The sequence below is a fragment of the Maniola hyperantus genome, chromosome 13 (assembly GCF_902806685.2).
Source record: "Maniola hyperantus chromosome 13, iAphHyp1.2, whole genome shotgun sequence".
Taxonomy (NCBI): Eukaryota; Metazoa; Arthropoda; class Insecta; order Lepidoptera; family Nymphalidae; genus Maniola; species Maniola hyperantus.
This window is the reverse complement of record NC_048548.1, coordinates 14,156,749-14,177,022: the sequence shown is the minus strand read 5'-3', so window position 1 is coordinate 14,177,022 and position 20,274 is coordinate 14,156,749. Positions and strand designations below refer to the sequence as shown.

Genomic DNA, 20,274 nt, shown 5'->3' with positions numbered 1-20,274 from the left:
GTTTCATTACAAAGATTTTTCACCAAGTCTTATCCATAGGAATTAAGTTGCCAACGTGAATGTGCAAAAGAAATAAATACGAAAACGGAAAACTAAAACGGAAAACTGAAGCTAAACGTAAAACGTAAACGTAAAATTAAAAACGTAAACCCTGTAACAAAGAAAAACAAGATTATAATTTGTGCTGTGTGAAAATTTCGACACGTGGAATTTTCCCGATCAAACACAACTCACCTATTGAACTCCTGGCCACCAATGGTTTTCAGAAGTCCACCCACAACCCATTATCCTCATTTATTTGGGAAGATAAAATAACTGGAACTGGAATGAAATCATAAAATTAGGATTTTCTCTAACCAAACCGCCATTTTGTCGAATCCACATTCCTTGATTTTTCACTCACCATAATTGATGAAACATTGAAATACGTTAGGATGACTAAATTTTATACTATTGTATTTTTCCAGGCGAAGCCATGGGCGAAAAGAAGTGAGATTTTCCTGGAACGAAAAAAATTCGTCTTCACATGTTGACTCCAGGAAAATTCTAAGTCTCAGCAATCGGTGTTGCCAGACGCAACCCGAGTGTGGTCGCTCTCATTTAGTTTGATCATAAAGCCAATTCATTTTTGAATATTTGCGGAACCTAAGGATATATTATAAGAACCGTTTTGTTAATGACTTAACAATAAACAAATGATATTATGGTTTTATTTAATTATTTTGTTTTATTTTTACGACAATTGACAACGAAGCAAACGCCATCTATTGTGGCTCGAATGAACTCTGAACATCGACCCACGCGTAGTTCTGCACCTTGATGCTAGGTGGCACCAACATACTTTGAACAAAATAGATTTTAATTAAAAGCGAAACGCTAATTAGTAGTTCAAAATTTACAACGTCACAATACTTCCCCTCCTACGAAAAGGTTCAACAGGTTGAACCACGCTGCCCTCAGCGTCATCCAACAACTACTAACAATTTGCCTGAAACAAACAAACAAAAAAAAACACAGAAGTTACGCGTGAACGCACATCTACTACTAACAAGGAAAATTGTCTAACAAAATAAATATACTGAAAACAGTGTAAGGTTTTATACATTATACTTAACTACACAACCCTAACTTCTAAAAAGAATATATACAAAAAAACTTCATGGTGTCTAAGACACTTGAGTGGAAACATCTTGGCATCATTCTTCAGCTGACTGATAGAATGCGTCTAGGCCTACGGTGGTTCACTCTTTTAAACTACCATCGTAATATTTGTTACTCAACAAATACGGAAAATCTGGTTGTGAACGGGTCCATCTGATATGGCAACCGTTCTCTATCCCATTTGGAAAAATAAAACCGAATCAAAATCGGAATATGAGAAAAAAAAACGAAATAACTCTCCTAGAAAATAGATCTCGGAACAGAATCGGAAAAAATAACAGAAATGATCCATTATCTAGAAGGAAAACGAAAACAAAACACAAAACCCCCCCTTTTCGTTATCCCCAAAGTACGATATTTGCATTTTTACTTTCTCAACCGGTTGGTCTACCACAAGCATTCCAATCATCACATATTCATCCCTACATACATCCACTACATTCCTCCTCAACTGAACCATGGTAATGTAACTGTTAACTCAGAACATCACTACACTCATACAAATTCCTAATTGAATATTGATAACTTAAATATTCAAACAGTTTAGACCAAACTAAGTAATGGCAAATATCTACTTCTTAATATCCTTAATATGCCAAGTGCCTATTGGGTGGTTGTCAGCTACTCTAACTAGTTCATAAACCAAAGGTGACAAAACCTTGACAACCCTGCACTTTTCATACTTAGGTGCCAGCTTAGCTGCGAAAAAATTTGTAGCGTCGCTTTGTGGATAGGTCTTTTTCCACACTATATCCCCAACAGAATAGCTTGCAGACCTACGCCTTAAGTTGTAATGCGTTGCATACTCTGCATGAGCCTGAAACAAATTTCTCCTAACCTGACCAAATATGTCCTCCAAAGTTCCAAACTTTCCTGCGTATTCCTCCCTTGGAATTCCGGCCTCGTACTCCTTATCCGTGTCCTTATAGAAGGAACCATTTAAGACCGGTTCTCTAGCGTGGACAAGGAAGAACGGGGAGAATCCAGTGGATTCATTAACCGCACTGTTTATGGCGAACTGGACCTTGTACAGGTTTTCGTCCCAGGACCTGTGGTTATCTTTCACAAAAGCGGCTACAGCAGTCATAACAACCTTATTGTACCTCTCAACAAGGTTAACTTGCGGAGTGTACAGTGGTGTGTAGTGTAATTTCGGAATATTATAACGCTTAATGAGATTACGGAATTCAGATCCTGTAAATTGGGACCCATTGTCCACAATCACAGTCTCTGGAACACTATGGTTCAAAAATACAAAATTCTCTAGCGCTTTAACAACAGCGGCACCTGTGGCACGCCGTAACGGAAACAACATTGTATATTTCGAAAAACAACACGTCACCACAAAAAGAAATGTAAATCCTGATTTAGACCTAGGCAAAGGTCCGACCAAATCAGCCGAAATGACCTGAAAAGGTCTCTCGCAGACTTTAGGCTTCCCTAGCAGACCTGGAGTGGCTGATGTCGTGTGTTTATACGCAGAGCAAGTATCACAATTCTTAACGTACTCAACCACGTCCTTATACATACCACGCCAAAAATATCTGAGGGATAATCTGCGATGAGTTTTGAACACACCAAAATGACCTGCAGTTGCATCTGCATGGTTTTGTTGCATAATTCTAATGATGTCGTTCTTGTGGACTACCTCTTTCCAGTCGAACTCACTGAGAAGCTGGTATTTACATTTACTGTAACGATATAGTTTATCGTTCAAAATACAAAAATTCGGAAAATTTGCTGGATTGATTTTACAGCCATTAAATGTTTTGTCATACCAGTCATCTACCAAAACTTGTTGACTAGAGTTATCATTACGATCACCAACTACATCTACGTGTATGAGTCTCGACAAGGTATCCGGAACTACATTATCACAACCCTTCCTATGTTCGATAACAAAATTATACTGTGATAATCTACAACCCCATCTGGCGAGTCGTCCTGAGGGATTTTCTAAATTTAAGAACCACTTTAGGGATGCATGGTCTGTGATAATTGTGACTGGCTTGGAACCAAAATAAGCCTGAAATTTCTCCACTGCAAAAATCACAGCTAGAGCCTCGCGTTCCGTCGCGCTGTAATTCCTTTCGTTTTTATTTAGGCTCCTACTGACATACGCAATGGGATGATCGCAACCATCGGTTTCTTGCGTTAGCATACCGCCAACACCATATGCAGAAGCATCACAATGTATTTTGAATGGTTTTTCAAAATTCGGTACCGCAAGAACAGGTGCGGTTACCAACGCATTCTTCAATGTATTAAATGCTACCTCTGCCTGTTCGCTCCACTCAAATTTAGGTGCGTTCTTTCCTTTACTCGTTAGTCTATTGAGTGGTGCAGCGATGGTTGAAAAATTCCTAATAAAGCGCCTGTACCAAGAACAAGTGCCTAGGAAAATCTTTACCTCCTGTGCAGTTTTTGGGGTCGGAAAGTTCAAAACTGCGGCAACTTTTCCAGGATCTGTGCGTAAACCAAATTCATCCACTATATACCCTAAATATTTCAAAGAGTTTCGAAAAAAATTACATTTTTCAAAATTTATGGATAGTTGAGCCATTTTTAGTTTATCCAGAACTCTGTTTAATAAAATTAAATGGGTTTCAAAATCAGCAGAACAAATAACAATATCATCTATATAACAAAATACTATTCCATTTTCAATATCACTACAAAAATTTTGATTAAATAACTGGTCCATTAACCTCTGCTGTCGTGCTGGTGCACCGCATAGGCCAAACGGCATGACTTTAAATTTGAATAACCCTCTACCAGGAACTGTAAAACTGGTTTTTTCCTGAGAGTCGTTAGCTAACGGAATTTGCCAGAAACTTGAACTTAAATCAATCGATGATAAAAACCTTGCCTCTTTCAAGCTATCTAGAATTTGTGGAATGTACGGTATTGAGTATGAATCCCCCTTTGTCACTGAATTTAATTTCCTGCAATCTAGGCAAAATCTCCAGTCTCCATTTGCCTTTTTCACTAAAATTGCTGGGTTATTCCAAGGGCTTTCACTCGGAGTAACTACGTCCATTTCCAGCATCCTATCTAACTCTTTACTTAAAGCTTCCTTCTTTTCGGGAGAAAGTGGATATTGTTTTATTTTTATTGGCAAGGCATCACCGGTGTCAATAACATGTTCAATTAATTTTGTTCTACCCAATCCAATTTTCTCTGAAGAAATATCTAAAAATTTATTTACTACAGACTGGGCTAATTCTTTCTGTTGAGATGATAAGTTTTCAAAAGAAGTGATGGTATGAATTTGTTTATTATCAATCGCACAAATATTGTAAAATTGAGAAGGTGCCTTAATTAATTCTAAATTATCAAAAATTCCAGGGGCTAACTGAAATGTTTTCCAAAAGTCACAACCAAAAATAACATCCGCTATTATAGAGGGTACTACAAAAAATTTTATTATGTGAGTTACGGAATTATAAGTAATCGGAATAAACATATAACCCATGCAATCAAGTTTGTCTCCATTTGCCACTGAAAATGTGGTATCAATACTGCTATGCAATTTATAACCGAATCTCAAAAAAACCTTGTGCGCCTGGTTACCCAAAATTGACGCGCAAGCACCGGAATCTAGTAAACCTGTAATCTCAAAACCGTCAACAAAAACCTTTAAATGTGGCCTAAAGTCTCGTTTATCCACTGAATACAGAACTGTGTCAGGTAAAAGGGATGTTTTGTTGTTAATGACCAAGTTCTTTACTTGTGTCTCTGCACAGTTCTTACTAATTAGTTTTTTGAATTTTTGTCCGGAGCGGGTTTACTAATCGCCTTTTTACTACAACTTGGACATGTCTTTACTGTAAAGTTCTGACGTCCACACGAAAAACATCTAATAAATTTCGGAACTGTCCTGCAAAATTTAAAGGAATGGTTACCCTTGCCGCACTTGTAACATAGTTGTTTATTTGTTTTCGTAAAATCAGTGCCTTTACTTGTATCAACCTTAGGTGCAGGTGTGACTGAAAGTGTGTTTATCTGTTTTGTCACTTGTTTGTAAGCAAACTCTGAACTTAAAGTTGCCTTACTGTTAGTAGGCTCAGAAAATAAGGCGGAACGCTGCCTCGCAGCCTCTAGTTTGCGACACTTTTCCTTCAACATTGCGACAGACTTAATGTCAACAAGAGCTAATTGTTCTGAGTAAAAAGGGCGAATATTATGTAATAAAATTTGTAACTTTTGTTCTTCGGAAAGTGGTGTTGACAACCTTGAAAACATGCAAAACATTACAGCGAAATAGATAGACACAGGTTCTTCAGAGCCTTGTGTTCTTGCTCGAATTTCACCTAGCAACCTGTAGTCATAATCTACTGCATCAAATTCCTCTAAAAATAAAGTTTTCAATTCTGACCAAGACGAAACTTGACATTTGTTGCCTCTGTACCATAACAATGCTCGGCCTGTAAAAAGATGAAATGCAGAAACAAATAATTTTCCATCTGAAACGCCATAAGATCTTTTATATTCCTCAACGCGTTCGATGAAACTGCGCGGATCACCCTGTCCGTTGAAATTTAACTTCCACTTGGCAACATTTTTATCACCAGTGCAGTCAACGGCGGTACTCTCGGAATCCAGTGATTCGTCGTGAGACGACTCATTGTCAGCATCTAATCTGGAAATCAAACTCTGCAACTTTGTATGTAATTCACTCTTCCTACTTATTAAGCTGAGTTCGGAACACTGTATTCTCAAAATTCTAAAGTACAAATGTGAAGCTAAAGCTTTAGACCTACAGAGGGCATGTCTATCTTTAGTGTCAGAACACTTTTTTAATAAATCTTCTAAGTCTTGAAGTTTTTTAGTAATAACCCCTAACTCACTTTCAGAAATGAAATCCGTCTCTAAAATTGATTCAGAAGGAATTTCCTGAATTAATTGTTTTAACTGTTTCTTTAAACCTAGCACTGTAGGTGCTGGAGTTTCGGAACGAATGGATACCTCATAACACAATTCGTCCTTCAAAAGTGAATGAAACTGGGCAAAAGTCTGTTCCATTGTGTTAAGTCAAAACACATTTAACAAAATATCGAGCTTGTGTAACTGTCTATGTTTAGCCTTATACAAATTGGTTAAACACAAACACAAAAGAAGTTATTTAAACTATTAAATATACACAAGCAAAATACACAACAAAAACAATATTCTTAAGTCTATCCTAACTATTTTATCAATTATGTTCCTATTCCAAAATATTGTTAATAATACAAGCACATATTATTACTATAGTAAACAAAATATAACAAAATAAAACTTCCCAAAATTGAATAAATGATTGTAAGGTGCAGTATCACCTTTATGAGTACACAGTGTGTTACAACCTTTACAATTACAAAAGTAAACAGGCAACAAAGTTGCAATGAACTCTGACTAGCATATTATCTTTCAAAAAAAACAAAGAGATTGTGCAATGGTTTGATGGCTGTTACTTTACACTTTTAACACATAACCTAAAATACAACAAAATCTGTTTCTAAATGTCACTTTAAACTACCAGCATTCACTTAAACTTAACATGTTTTGTGTGTGAAGTAGCTTTTATCATAACCTTAACACAGCTCTAAACAAAATTTCAACAAAATAATGAAGTATCAAGTCACTGAAAAAAAATTGTTCATAACTTCATACTTGAACTTAATGTAATCTCTGAATATAGTTTATATATTTAGTTTCACAAGTTGTAACTCTTAGTATTTATAAATGTATGTGTGTAACTAGTTAACGGCACATAGCGTTTCAAAACTTTAATTATACTACGTTACCGGAATTTTCAAACATAAGATGTACTTACTATTGAAAGCAATACCCAACAACAACTCAGTTAAGCAATGTTTATTACTAAACTGAAGGCAAACATTCACTTATACACCTCCAAGGTAAGTCAAATAACATAATTGAACGGCATAAGCACCATTTATAATGTGTTAATTAAATAAGAAAAACCAATGTTGGACTATACTCAGAAAATTACTTAAACTATCAAACAAAATTTCTAACTATTAGTTATTATTTAGTTAGTTAACCATAAAAAACAGCTTAGTGCTCTTTGCAATGTGTCACTACTTAGAAAATTGTACAATCAGCGGAGTACATTTCATAAAATTCACAAAATTTCTCAAAATATACTGAAATAACTATATAAAAAAAACGTTCGGGCGCCATTTGTAAGGGTGGTAAATCGGGCGGAATAGAAATATACCCGGATACGGAATAATCTACCACCTTACAAAGATTAGAGGAAAAAAAAAATAATTTTAATTTACTTGATCTATCTACCTAGTAAAGAATAGAAGCTAGCCGTCGACTCCCTTGTAATGCATATGAGGTGTTATAAATGAAATTTGCTAGATGTTAGGCAAAATTGTTTTTAATGTAACTTTTACCGGGGTCGCTTAATACTTAATGATGGCTAATAATGCTTAGTTATTCTAGCTTAATGCCAAGACTTAATTTAGATACATTAGAATGACTTAGGTAGATAGTACATAAGATCTATGTTTTAAGTTTAAGATGCCATTGGCATGGAATAGACAATGACACAGTAAAATTCATAAAATTGTTTCAAAATAAAAGCTCAGTAGTAAAGACAGGGTTCCTACTGTACACATACACTAAGAAGGTTCACTAAACTGTTGCAGGATACAAACATTTGCTTACTTGTAGGTGCGAAGACTGCAAGGTAGCTGGACGGCATCGGCCAAGATCCAAAACTCAATTTATTTGATTCTTCACAACCGAAATGTTTCATTACAAAGATTTTTCACCAAGTCTTATCCATAGGAATTAAGTTGCCAACGTGAATGTGCAAAAGAAATAAATACGAAAACGGAAAACTAAAACGGAAAACTGAAGCTAAACGTAAAACGTAAACGTAAAATTAAAAACGTAAACCCTGTAACAAAGAAAAACAAGATTATAATTTGTGCTGTGTGAAAATTTCGACACGTGGAATTTTCCCGATCAAACACAACTCACCTATTGAACTCCTGGCCACCAATGGTTTTCAGAAGTCCACCCACAACCCATTATCCTCATTTATTTGGGAAGATAAAATAACTGGAACTGGAATGAAATCATAAAATTAGGATTTTCTCTAACCAAACCGCCATTTTGTCGAATCCACATTCCTTGATTTTTCACTCACCATAATTGATGAAACATTGAAATACGTTAGGATGACTAAATTTTATACTATTGTATTTTTCCAGGCGAAGCCATGGGCGAAAAGAAGTGAGATTTTCCTGGAACGAAAAAAATTCGTCTTCACATGTTGACTCCAGGAAAATTCTAAGTCTCAGCAATCGGTGTTGCCAGACGCAACCCGAGTGTGGTCGCTCTCATTTAGTTTGATCATAAAGCCAATTCATTTTTGAATATTTGCGGAACCTAAGGATATATTATAAGAACCGTTTTGTTAATGACTTAACAATAAACAAATGATATTATGGTTTTATTTAATTATTTTGTTTTATTTTTACGACAATTGACAACGAAGCAAACGCCATCTATTGTGGCTCGAATGAACTCTGAACATCGACCCACGCGTAGTTCTGCACCTTGATGCTAGGTGGCACCAACATACTTTGAACAAAATAGATTTTAATTAAAAGCGAAACGCTAATTAGTAGTTCAAAATTTACAACGTCACAATGTGAACACAGCGTCCAGTTTTGCAGGATACAGTAAAAACCCGGTCCAAAACTGTACTGCCGTGTGAAAGGAGTGTAAGAGATGGGGGATAGCGTTTTGGGCCATCATTCCTCATACGCATGGCTAAGGTTTGGAATACTCTTGCGCGATCTGTGTCTCCTACCAATTACAATCAGTGAATAAACAATTTTTAGGTAAACGCGTCCCATATTAGGCCACATCATCACTTTCCATCAGGTCTAATTGTAATCGAGAGTGTACGTTTGAATAAAAAGTATTTTTTTGACATAGGTAGGTACCTATATACCTATTATAATTTTTTTTATTAGTTACTTTTGAATCGTCAAAAGAATTTACCACTGGTTCGGAATGCCATTCTTATACCCTTATGAACCTAGTTCTTATTTTTAACCGACTTCCAAAAAGGAGGTGGTTCTCAATTCGGCCCTTTTTTTGTACCTTTCGTATACAGGTTGGAACGACGGCAACATCCGCGCGTTCACCCCTCTGACGGGTCGGCTGATATACTGCATCTACAACACGCACAATAAGGGCACCTCTGCACTCGACATGACTAAAGACGGACGTACACTCATATCGGGAGGGTGTGAAGGACAGGTAAGGTATCAGTACCCTTATTATAAATGCTAAAGTGTGTTTGTTTGTTGGTTTGTTCTTCAATCACGTCGCAACAGAGCAACGGATCAACGTGATTTTTTGCATGGGTCTAATTAAAGAGGAGAGTGACATATACTTTTTATTCCGGGAAATCAAAAAGTTCCCACGGGATAAATTAATAAAATGTGAAATGACGATCGATATAATCTATACTAGTATTATAAATGCGAAAGTGTGTCTGTCTACTAGCTTTTTAGTCCATCCTGGGGATGGAAATTTAGACATAGGTAGGTTACTATTTGTGCTGTAAAATGAAAGACTTCACAGGATTTTTATAAAATCCAAAGTCGTTAAGGTCCTAGAATGGCGACCTCTCACCAGAAAGCGCAGAAGTGAATGCGTATAGTACATACAAATAGTATAGAAATGAAATTTCTGCAAGGTCCGCGTGTGGGACATAAAGCCGCAGTGTCAGAGCCTGAAGAAAGTCCTGAAGGAGCACAAGAGCCCAGTGTCCGCCATACAAGTGTCGCCCAATGACACTGAAGCGGTCAGCGCGGGGACTGACGGGTCTTGTATCATATGGGATTTGATGTAAGTACAAACAACAAAGATAACGAAAAGTGGATGATTCAATAAATATACCTATGTGTCTAAATGTATATGTTTGAGTACAATTAGGGTTATATAAATATATGTTATGGCTCCTACTATAAATATTTCAAGTTTCTGACGTGAACTGTAAGGTGAAACCTGCATCAATCATTATTACAATCTCAATTGTTGTGATTGGCTGAACTTCTGCGATTCTTGTTGCAACAATGCTTTGTAGCCAATAGTGAGCGAGCGTCAACCAATCAGAGGTGATTGCGATCGTGACATTGTAGCTGTCATTCTCCCGCAATCGCGCAGCTGGACAATAAGCTACAGAAGGTCCGAGTATTATGTATCCCGAGCAAAGAGCAAAGCCCTCAAGAAATTCCAAAAGTCATTTGTGGGTATGGGTATTACCTTTTATAATAAAATCCCGCAAACTATTTTGGACATACCTTTGCACAAGTTTAAAAAATCTATTAAAAATATGCTCCTGAAAAAAGCATATTACACAATTGAAGATTATCTAAATGATAAAAGAGCGTGGATTTGACCTGCAGCTCGTTCCAGCAACGCACAAGACTGCAAATACTATTTTATACATGGCATAATCTTGTACCTATATCAAATATTTGAAAAGAGCAACCGCCGAGTTTCTTGCTGGTTCTTCTTGGCAGGAAAGGCATTCCGAACCAGTGGTAGATGCATCCGACTATTCGTAAGCACTTGTAAAAGTTTATACGAATAAAAAAGATTTTCATTTTCATTTTCATTTTCAATTGGTACACTCCCGGGAAGTTTTATTTTCTGCCTGAGCGTTCGATTTCCATGGTGTAGAAGGGAGAAACTTCTAGTCAGCTCTATTCCAGGAAATGTGTCAATTGCTCGGGATACATAAGTTTGCGTCGAGAGATCAGTCAGTCAGTCAGGACAGTTTTACGTGTGATGTCCACAGTTCGCTGTCTCGGCGGCAAGTGATGTACGCAAACACACTATTCATGTGCGTGTGTTTCGAGCCGTTCGGCTGCCAGCTGCTTACCGGCGGCACGGACCGACGCATCGCCTACTGGGAGGCGGGCAGCGGGAATCTCGCTAGAGAGGTGACAAACTTCATCTAAATATATAAAAGGAAAAGGTGACTGACTGACTGATCAACGCACAGCTTAAACCGAACGGACTAGGCTGAATTAATTTGGCATGCAGAGAGCTATTATGACGTGGGCATCCGCTAAGAAAGGATTTTTGAAAATTCAACCACTAAGGGGGTGAAATAGTGGTTTGAAATTTGTGTAGTCCACGCGGATAAAGTCGTGAGCATAAGCACATCGCCAAAATGTGCACCCGTTCTTAGCCGAAATACCATGGACACGTATACGAATCGATTTGCCTTCTCGATTCTAATTCGAAAACACAGAGAGTAGAAAAGGTATATTTTCCAATCCAATCCATCAGTCTGTATACGTCCACTGCTGGACATAGGCCTTTTCAAGAGTGCTCTACCAAACTTCAGCTTGCGTAAACGTATCTGTTACCGACATACAGAGTGTAACCAGTAATACAGAGAGTAATCCAATAACAAAAACCATGCCCCACCTACGACGCGGCATTGACTCCGAGTGGCCTACTTACGCAACTTTAACAAAATATAGGTTTTTTTCTTATGGTATCATATCAGTAATCATCAGTACTATCACCTGTGTTCGTTTTTGCTAGCCTTCTGGTTACACTCTATAATTTGGTTTCCATTATCCATGATCGTTTGTTTTATTTTTCAGCTAGAAGCCAGCAAGCTAGGAGCAATAAATGGTCTCCATATAACGCAGGATGGCCGGCTTTTCGTGACTGGGGGCAACGATCAGATGGTCAAGGTAAATAGCACCATCCACCGGTCACCTGATGATAAGTGGTTACCGCCGACCATGAACATCAGTTTTCCACTCCAATTATAATATGGGTACCTTCAAGTCAAGCGTGAATAGGCATCTTTTAAGCATAGTTTACACGGAGCCAACACTGGCTGCCAATAAGACTGGCAGCCAGTGCTGGCTTGGTATTGGCCTTGTGTAAACAGTTTTTCAAGCCAAGCCAGCGCTGGCTGCCAACGCTGGCGAGAATAGAGCGACCGTCTATTTTTCTAGCCAGTGACCTCCGCCCGCATACCCTTCGACCCCCGCGCCAGCGTTGCGGACACGTGTAGACGAGTCTCGCCAGTCACTGGCGAACGTCCGTACGGTGTGTGTTCTTTGTTGTTTTATTTGGAATTTCTGCGACAAAATGCCGAGAAAATTCAACGAAGAGGATACTTTGAAATTCGTACAACTTTATAGAGAGCACGAATGCTTGTGGGATAAGCGTTGCGATGCATACAAATATAAAGAAATGCGCGCTTCGGCACTAGAACAACTTCGTGTAGGAATGAATATAGAAGAACTGACTCTCGATGAAGTTAAATCAAAAATCAAAAAAAAGCTCCAAACCATTTTCTTATCCAAAGTCGTTTCGCTCCCTTTTTTTGTAATATATCAATCAACTCTTCTCTTAATAGTGCAGAGATATTCCTTAAACATTTCTTTTTCAACAGCCTTTGCCGCGTATTCATTATTTTTTCCAAACGTGTGCACACCAGAAGAAAAAATCCGTGAATGATTGGCCGCGTCTAAACAACAAGGGCCAGGCCAACGCTGGCTTGTCTGCAGACTGGCGCCAGCATTACTGGCTTCGTGTAAACTCTACCTTAGGCAAGCGCGCTCCATCTTATGCTACATCATCACTTGCCAAATGCCATACTATTACTTGCCACTTGTAAATTTGTGGTTACATCACCAAAAAAAAAATTAAAATGTGTTCATGAACAAATAATTAGTATTTTCAACTTTCATAGTAAGATTAATATACCAAGTGGGGTATCATATGAAATGGCTTTACCTGTACATTCTAAAACAGATTTTTATTTATTTTTGTACGTAATAAATAGTTTTTGATTTATCGTGCAAAAGGTCGCAAAAATACGACTATAGTACGGAACCCTCGGTGCGCGAGTCTGACTCGCACTTGGCCGGTTTTTAGGGTTCCGTAACTCAAAAGGAAAAACGGAACCCTTATAGGATCACTTTGTTGTCTGTCTGTCTAACTATATCAAGTGGAGTATCATATGAAAGGGCTTCACCTGTGCATTCTAAAACAGATTTTTATGCATCATAGTTTTTGAATTATAGTGCAAAAAGTCGCAAAAATACGGCTATAGTACGGAACTCTCAGTGCGCGAGTCTGACTCGCACTTGGCCGGTTTTTGTTCTGTTTCAGCTGTGGAAGTACCAGGAGGGCATATACACGCACATGGGCCTCGGGCACGCGGGCGCGGTGACGTGCGTGCGGTTCAGCCCTAACGCCAAGCACATCGTCAGCACCTGCGGCGCGGGCTCCGTCATCATATGGAAGATGCCAGAGGTGGGACTTGACAGCCGTCACCAAACTTGACCAAATTACATGATTAATTACCAAAAGGACATAACGTCATCATAACCATAAGAGTTTGTTGTGGGCTCTTCTCAGACCTGGGCGCGTTTGGAACCCTCGTAGCTTTAGTTTTAAGTTTGCGTTATAATTATCACCACTATATCTTACAAATCTAACACTATACCAGACAATCAATAAGAGTAATTTATTACCTATTTTGAATAAATCATTTCACTTTGACTTTGACTAACCCATAGCCAGCTCACTACAGAGCACGGGTCTCCTCTCAGTATGAGAAGGGTTTGGCTATAGTCCACCGCGCTGGTCAAGTGCGGTTTAGTGAATAAGATAAGTACCTACAGGCAAATTGCTTGACATCAGTGCATGAAGACAAGTCACTTTAGCTACAAAAGTAGAGTACTTTAAAACAACAAACAAACATTGGCCCCGATTCTCTAGTGTCACTCTAAACTAAATTTAGAGTATCTGCATCCTTTTCTTTTTACTAATGCTAAAAAAGGAACGGAACATGACTTTCACATTTAAAGGCTCTAAATTTTAGTGCACAATACAAATTTAAACAGTAGGTTCGCGAGTGCGTGCTAAAAACACGGGTTTTACCATCTAAAAATTAAATTTAAAACTGTCAAACTGTGTCCGTCCTTTTCATATTACATTAGTAAGAAGAGCATGCGAATACTCTAAAATTAGGTTGTGCTCAGAATTAGCCCCACTAAATCCATTACCTACCCATATCACAACACATTATTATAAATTCAAAAGTGTGTGTGTTTGTTACTGAAGTGGTTTGTCCTTCAATCACGTCGCAACGGAACAACGCACTGTGGGACAAAACGGTGTGTAGCGTCTCAAAAATCCGTAACTTTTTTATTATTTGAAATAAACCGATGATTTTTTTTACATATAATCTTTAATATATAAGCTTTAATATTTTAACCTTTTCAAGGTAAATATTTTTTACTAAACATAATAAAAAAATATATAGTAAAATAAATAAGCTTTTTTATGACATTTTGCGAATATAAATACGTATTATATTTAAAAGAAAATTAAATAAGAGTTTTTATGACATTTCGCAAATATATTGTACGAAATTTCAGCCATTTAAAAGATTTAGGCATTAATTTTTTTTCCCTTAAAAATTACAAATACTGTAACTGACAATTTGCTAACAATTTTATCATAATTAGATGCAGGATGGTTATAAAACGTTCTTAGTTGCTTCAAAGAGCTCTTTTGAAATAGTTTCAAATTGTTTCTTTGACTGGATATCTTATAAGATTAGAAGTTTATGTATATAAGAGCATGGAAAACGTTTTCATTTGTCATTGACCTAAAGCACTTTCGTGCGTGGTTAGTTTTTTTTGTACTTACTTCTTGATTACTGGGCATCAGCAGCTGACTACAAGTATCAGATATGCAAAAATAAAGCAAAGTGCCTTATTATATTATTATTTTCTTCATGTACCTAGCTACTTATTAAAATTTTGTTAACTGAAGAGCTATGTTTTATCCACATAATAATAACTGAGCAGTTTTGTATATTCGCCAAACTTTTTTGGATCGGCAGGCCTACATAATGCCAAGGCCTGTAGAATTACATAGAGCCTTTATTAAATCTTTGTCAACTAATCTAATTTCTAAAATGAAATGATAATTCGTAAAAAATCGATGAGGTGTAAATTGATGGTATTTTGTACAGTAGGTATGACCCGAAACTCAAGGAATTTTAGTAAATTAGCCCCTACAAGCGAACTGATAACAGTTTTGCACCCAAAAATCATTTTTTCATTGTAACTATTATAATTAAATCCATAATAATGAACCTGGTCAGCACTAATAACATTATTTATCAACCAACATAAAATTTCATCAAAAAGCAAATATTCAGGAATTTAATAATATTTTTACTTGGATTAAAATGAGAAAGGCTTGAAATAATCCAGTAAAATATATTTAAACTGAAAACTCTATTAAAACTCAAAAAGAAGTAAGATATTGATTTTTTTCAAAATTCATCATTTTTACCACTCGATGCATAAATGTGTTTTATTTGAAAGGGGGCAAATTCGGGCAAGATTTTTTTCTTGCCTTATATAATGGGGAAAATATTGAATTCAATGACATAAATATCTCCACATAGGGAAACGTAGGTAACTGTCAAAAGTCAATTTAAAGTTTTAAAAAGAGATATTTTTTAAGTTCTATTAAAATATTTTGTAACTCACTGTACAAGAATTTTAGAATTTTCGTTTTAATTTTTTTTTAAAGCAGGATGAATTACCTCTTCAACCATTACAACACATATACCTTTATTTTAAAACCAGCCCAGAATCGACATCGTAAATCTTGGTTCGCTACATTACGAAAATTACATAAATTCGACTCACCACTTCAAGTTCAAGTTTTGAATGTAAATAATGGATATTTGTATATAATTTTTACATTAACAAGTGCTTATAGTCTTCTATTAATGATATCTTTAAAAAAAACTATTGTAATCATAGTTATACAAAATGCATTTTTGAGACGATAATGTGGCTAATTCCATTGTACACAATCTCTAAACTAAACTAAAATATCACGTTTAAATCTATTGCTATCCCTTTCATAATGTTGCTTGCGGAAAAGGAAAGTACTAGATTTAGACCTGTTAATTTAGTTTAGTTTAGAGATTGTGTACTAGAGAATCGGCCCCATTGTCGGTTTCGTCCCATAGTGCAACGGATCGACGTGATTTGTCTAATCTATAAATCGTGTAAGGTCGATGTTCTTTGTCAGCCCTAGCACAGGCTACGGTCTATTTGTGCTGCAAATTGCAAACACCAGTCTCAGTTTTTATCTAGTGCTTTAGTCTAAAAGTGTGGTGTAAAATGTTCACAAAATAAAAAAAATGTTTGCGAAATTACCGGAGTTTTAGCATTTAAATTAATTAATTAAGAATCGTCATTCTCCTTTGTATTTTCTCCAAGCTACGCGATATTGGCGAAGTGAATTCTGCTGTGTTGGCAGTGGGCAAAACTAAAAGCCACACAATAAACAACAACAACAAGAATCGTCATGTAATTTTTTTGTTGCACAGATGTATCTGCAAAGTGACCAGCTGTCTTCAGAGCGTAAAAGCGTAGCGGAATCGCCTAAAACGTTGCAAGAGGAGCTGAGGCTACCACTCGACGACAAGGCGACGCAGAAGGCGGGCGGGGACAGGCCTAACAAGTTACCTGCCGCGCCTTCTAAGGTAAAGTAAAGTAAAGTAAAAGTAAAATATGCTTTATTGTACACCAAAACAAAAACAATAGACATATAACAAATACAGCATGTACAATAGGCGGCCTTATCGCTAAAATAGCGATCTCTTCCAGGCAACCTTAGGGTAGAGGATATTATAAAAATTAAAGAAAGCGGAAGGGGTGTACTAATTAAATAAAGTAAATACACATAATATACGTATGTATATATAAATGAAAATACAACAGTAAATAAGAGAGGAATAGACGACAGATAAGTGGAATAAAAGTAAAAATAAATAAACACATCAAATGGAGGATAAATAAAATAGCTTCAATTTTGTTTTAAAAATAGATAGTGATTGAGACTGTTTGATATCCAAGGGGAGAGAATTCCATAGCAGTATAGCGGTAACAGTAAATGATTTAGCATAATAAGAAGAGGAGTGTGTAGGAATTTTCAGGCGTAGATTATTTTGAGAACGAAGAGAAAAAGAGTGTTTATCACATCGGTACTCAAAACGTTCTTTAAGATAAAGAGGAATGGAGGGATTGAACAGTATACAGTAAAGAAGAAGGTACTTACTTACATCTACACCTAGAACCCTAGAAATTTTGATACCTACTTTTTAAGATTTCTTCCTAGACATATACCAGTTCGTTTTACTGTTTCCACGGTGATTTTTGCTGACAAAATTCTTTGCTAAAAACCGACTTCCAAAGCCATTAAGTTCCTGAATCCTCAAGGTTTACGAATGCTGTACCTACCTATCCTGCAGCATTAGGACTGAGGATTCAGGCGGCCTACAAAAGACCTATGTCCAGCAGTGGACGTCTACTAGCTCATAGCTGATGCCTGCGACTTCGTCCGCGTGGATTTAGGTGTTTGAAAATCTTGTGTGAACTCTTTAATTTTTCGGGATAAAAAGTAGCTTTTGTCACTCTCCAGGTCTTTAACTATACCCATGCAAAAAATGACGTCGATCCGTTGCGATGTGATTGAAAGACAAACCGACAAACCAGCAAACGGGTAGTGATTACCAAAACGCATTTGCGCTGCGCTGCGCGATGCGACGCGACGGCACACAGTTGCCTGCCGCGTCGCTCAAGTGCGCCTTGCTTCATACAAACTCTCTATATTAGGCGCACCGCGTCCCGCAGCGCAGCTCAAGTGTGTTTTTTTTTTTTTTTTTTTTTTTTTAATTTATTTATCACCGACAACTTCCATACATAAAAGACCGCACATTTAAATACATACAATAAACAGTATGGTCGTCAATTACAGGTGAAACTTTGCTTATAAACTAACATGCACTAACTTACAGACTAACAGATTAAAGTATAGATTAACTTAATAACGTACAGAGTAACTTGACAGATTAACAGTAGGTAAAAATAAAATAAAATAGTTAAATATGTAAATGTGTGTTAGGACTTGAGAGCTTAAAACCGTCGTATTGTCCCACTAGGTGGAAAAGATAGAAGCCATGGACACTACGCGTAGCAGCGTCCACTCGTGCTGTCCCTGCGACTCCGGCAAGTCCAAACAATCCGCTAGCTCCAAGAGCTCGCCCAAAACCGGCGCAGCCATCAAATGTTGCAGACCACCAGGTGAGTACTAACAGCTTACTATCTAGCTTTTTATCCCGTTCGACAACCCGGCCAATATTTTCTTTCTGTTGCCCCCCAAATACATAGCATTAAACAATATAAGTAACTAGCTTATGCTCGCGACTTCGTTCGCGTGGACTACCCAAATTTCACCCCCGTAGGGGTTGAATTTTCAAGAATCCTTTCTTAGCGGATGCCTACGTCATAATAGCTATCTGCATGCCAAATTTCAGCCCTTCATCCAGGAGATCCATCCAGTAGTTTGAGCCGTGCGTTGATAGATCATTCAGTCAGTCAGTCAGTCACCTTTTCCTTTTATATATTAAGAAGATTCAGATAACTATGCGCCCTTGTATTTCGGTTTTTAAAAATCCCGACGGTGATTTTCCGGGATAAAAGTAGAACTATATCCTGCATCTCCAGGATCCAGTGAATTTAGGTTTTCGAAAATCTCGTGGGGACTTTCCGATTTTTCAGAATCTAAAGTACCTAGTCTATAACCAAAAGTAACATTATGCCTACTTAGTACGCGACAGGTCGAGATGATAATCAGGGTATGAGGCGGGGGGACACCCGCACTATCCCGCACCGGATTAGTGCGGGGAATTTACATTTGGCAACGATATAGCAAAATGCTGAGGGCTATAATGATAAGAAGGGAAGAGAGGGAAAAAGAAGAAAAGAGGATGATAGAAATTTAGGAGGTCAGCACGAAGTAATGCTTACGCAGTTCCGTGCTCACCTTGGTAGGCATGGGGAGGTTATTTTAGTCCGTGCGAGTCGGACACACCCTGCCGGCAGGCAGAAGTCCGTAGGGATTTTTTTCCTCCCCCGAAGAAAAAAAAAAAAAAAAAAAAAAAGTGCGGGGAATTTGCGGGTGTGCGGGATTTTCCCACCCTGATTGCCATTTCGACTTGTCGCGTACTATAGTAGGGGATGATTGATAAAAGTTTGTATTGAAAGTCCGTCATTTTTCAAATTAAAATTGGATCTAGTAAATTAATAGGTACATGGTGTTTCCAGATAATCTCCCTACAAGGACAACTAGCAAGGACTTCGTCAACAGCAGTGGTGACAAGAAGTAACATCGTCCCCCGACCTCCAAGACAATGTGCGGAATGAGGGCACCGAACGGGCGTGGGCCGACTTTTATGCTAAGCGACTGCCTAAGCTTGGCGATCGCAGGTATCCGTATGGCGTCTATATCTATGGTGGTCTGTGTTTAATCCCATACAAATGACACAGCCAACAATCTCAGTGGGCGTTTACCATTTTGAGTCACCAACCAATCACAAATGAAACTTTGTTTTCGAATTCAATTTCGAACGTTTATTTGATAACACTAGCTTATGCTCGCCACTTCGTCCGCATGGACTACAAACACTAGCTTATGCTCGCCACTTCGTCCGCATGGACTACAAACACTAGCTTATGCTCGCCACTTCGTCCGCATGGACTACAAACACTAGCTTATGCTCGCCACTTCGTCCGCATGGACTACAAACACTAGCTTATGCTCGCCACTTCGTCCGCATGGACTACAAACACTAGCTTATGCTCGCCACTTCGTCCGCATGGACTACACTTTCAAAGTCAAACCCCTATTTCACCCCCTTAGGAGTTGAATTTTCAATAATCCTTTCTTAGCGGAAAGAAGAAAGAAAGAAAGAAAAAAAAGACGTTTATTAATACAAATTATGCCACACATCACAACTTAAAGCTAAGAGCTGGTTGTTCCGGCGCTTCTTCCACCTGAGAACAAGCAAAAGAAGCGCCGGAACAAACTGTTATATTGTGTGGCACAACCCGAAAAAAGGGTCCCAGCTCAGCATTATGCTGTATGCCTTGTTGCACAAGGACATACAGCGCTGATTTTCAGCTGGTACCCTGAACCGGGTGACGCCACGGA

The 20,274-nt window shown here is 37.7% G+C and overlaps 1 protein-coding gene across 1 annotated transcript in view; it reads left to right on the top strand.

Annotated features, from left to right (window-relative positions):
* LOC117987678 (cilia- and flagella-associated protein 52) overlaps nucleotides 1-19,738 on the top strand; it is a 28,490-nt gene extending 8,752 nt beyond the window's left edge. Inside the window, exons 9-16 of the mRNA XM_034974706.2 lie at nucleotides 9,311-9,456; nucleotides 9,899-10,050; nucleotides 11,006-11,150; nucleotides 11,826-11,918; nucleotides 13,354-13,497; nucleotides 16,610-16,765; nucleotides 18,224-18,365; nucleotides 19,389-19,738. Coding sequence (XP_034830597.1) covers nucleotides 9,311-9,456; nucleotides 9,899-10,050; nucleotides 11,006-11,150; nucleotides 11,826-11,918; nucleotides 13,354-13,497; nucleotides 16,610-16,765; nucleotides 18,224-18,365; nucleotides 19,389-19,450 — 1,040 coding nt within the window. The 3' untranslated portion in view covers nucleotides 19,451-19,738. The remainder of the gene's footprint in view (nucleotides 1-9,310; nucleotides 9,457-9,898; nucleotides 10,051-11,005; nucleotides 11,151-11,825; nucleotides 11,919-13,353; nucleotides 13,498-16,609; nucleotides 16,766-18,223; nucleotides 18,366-19,388) is intronic.
* Nucleotides 19,739-20,274: the final 536 nt, after the last annotated feature.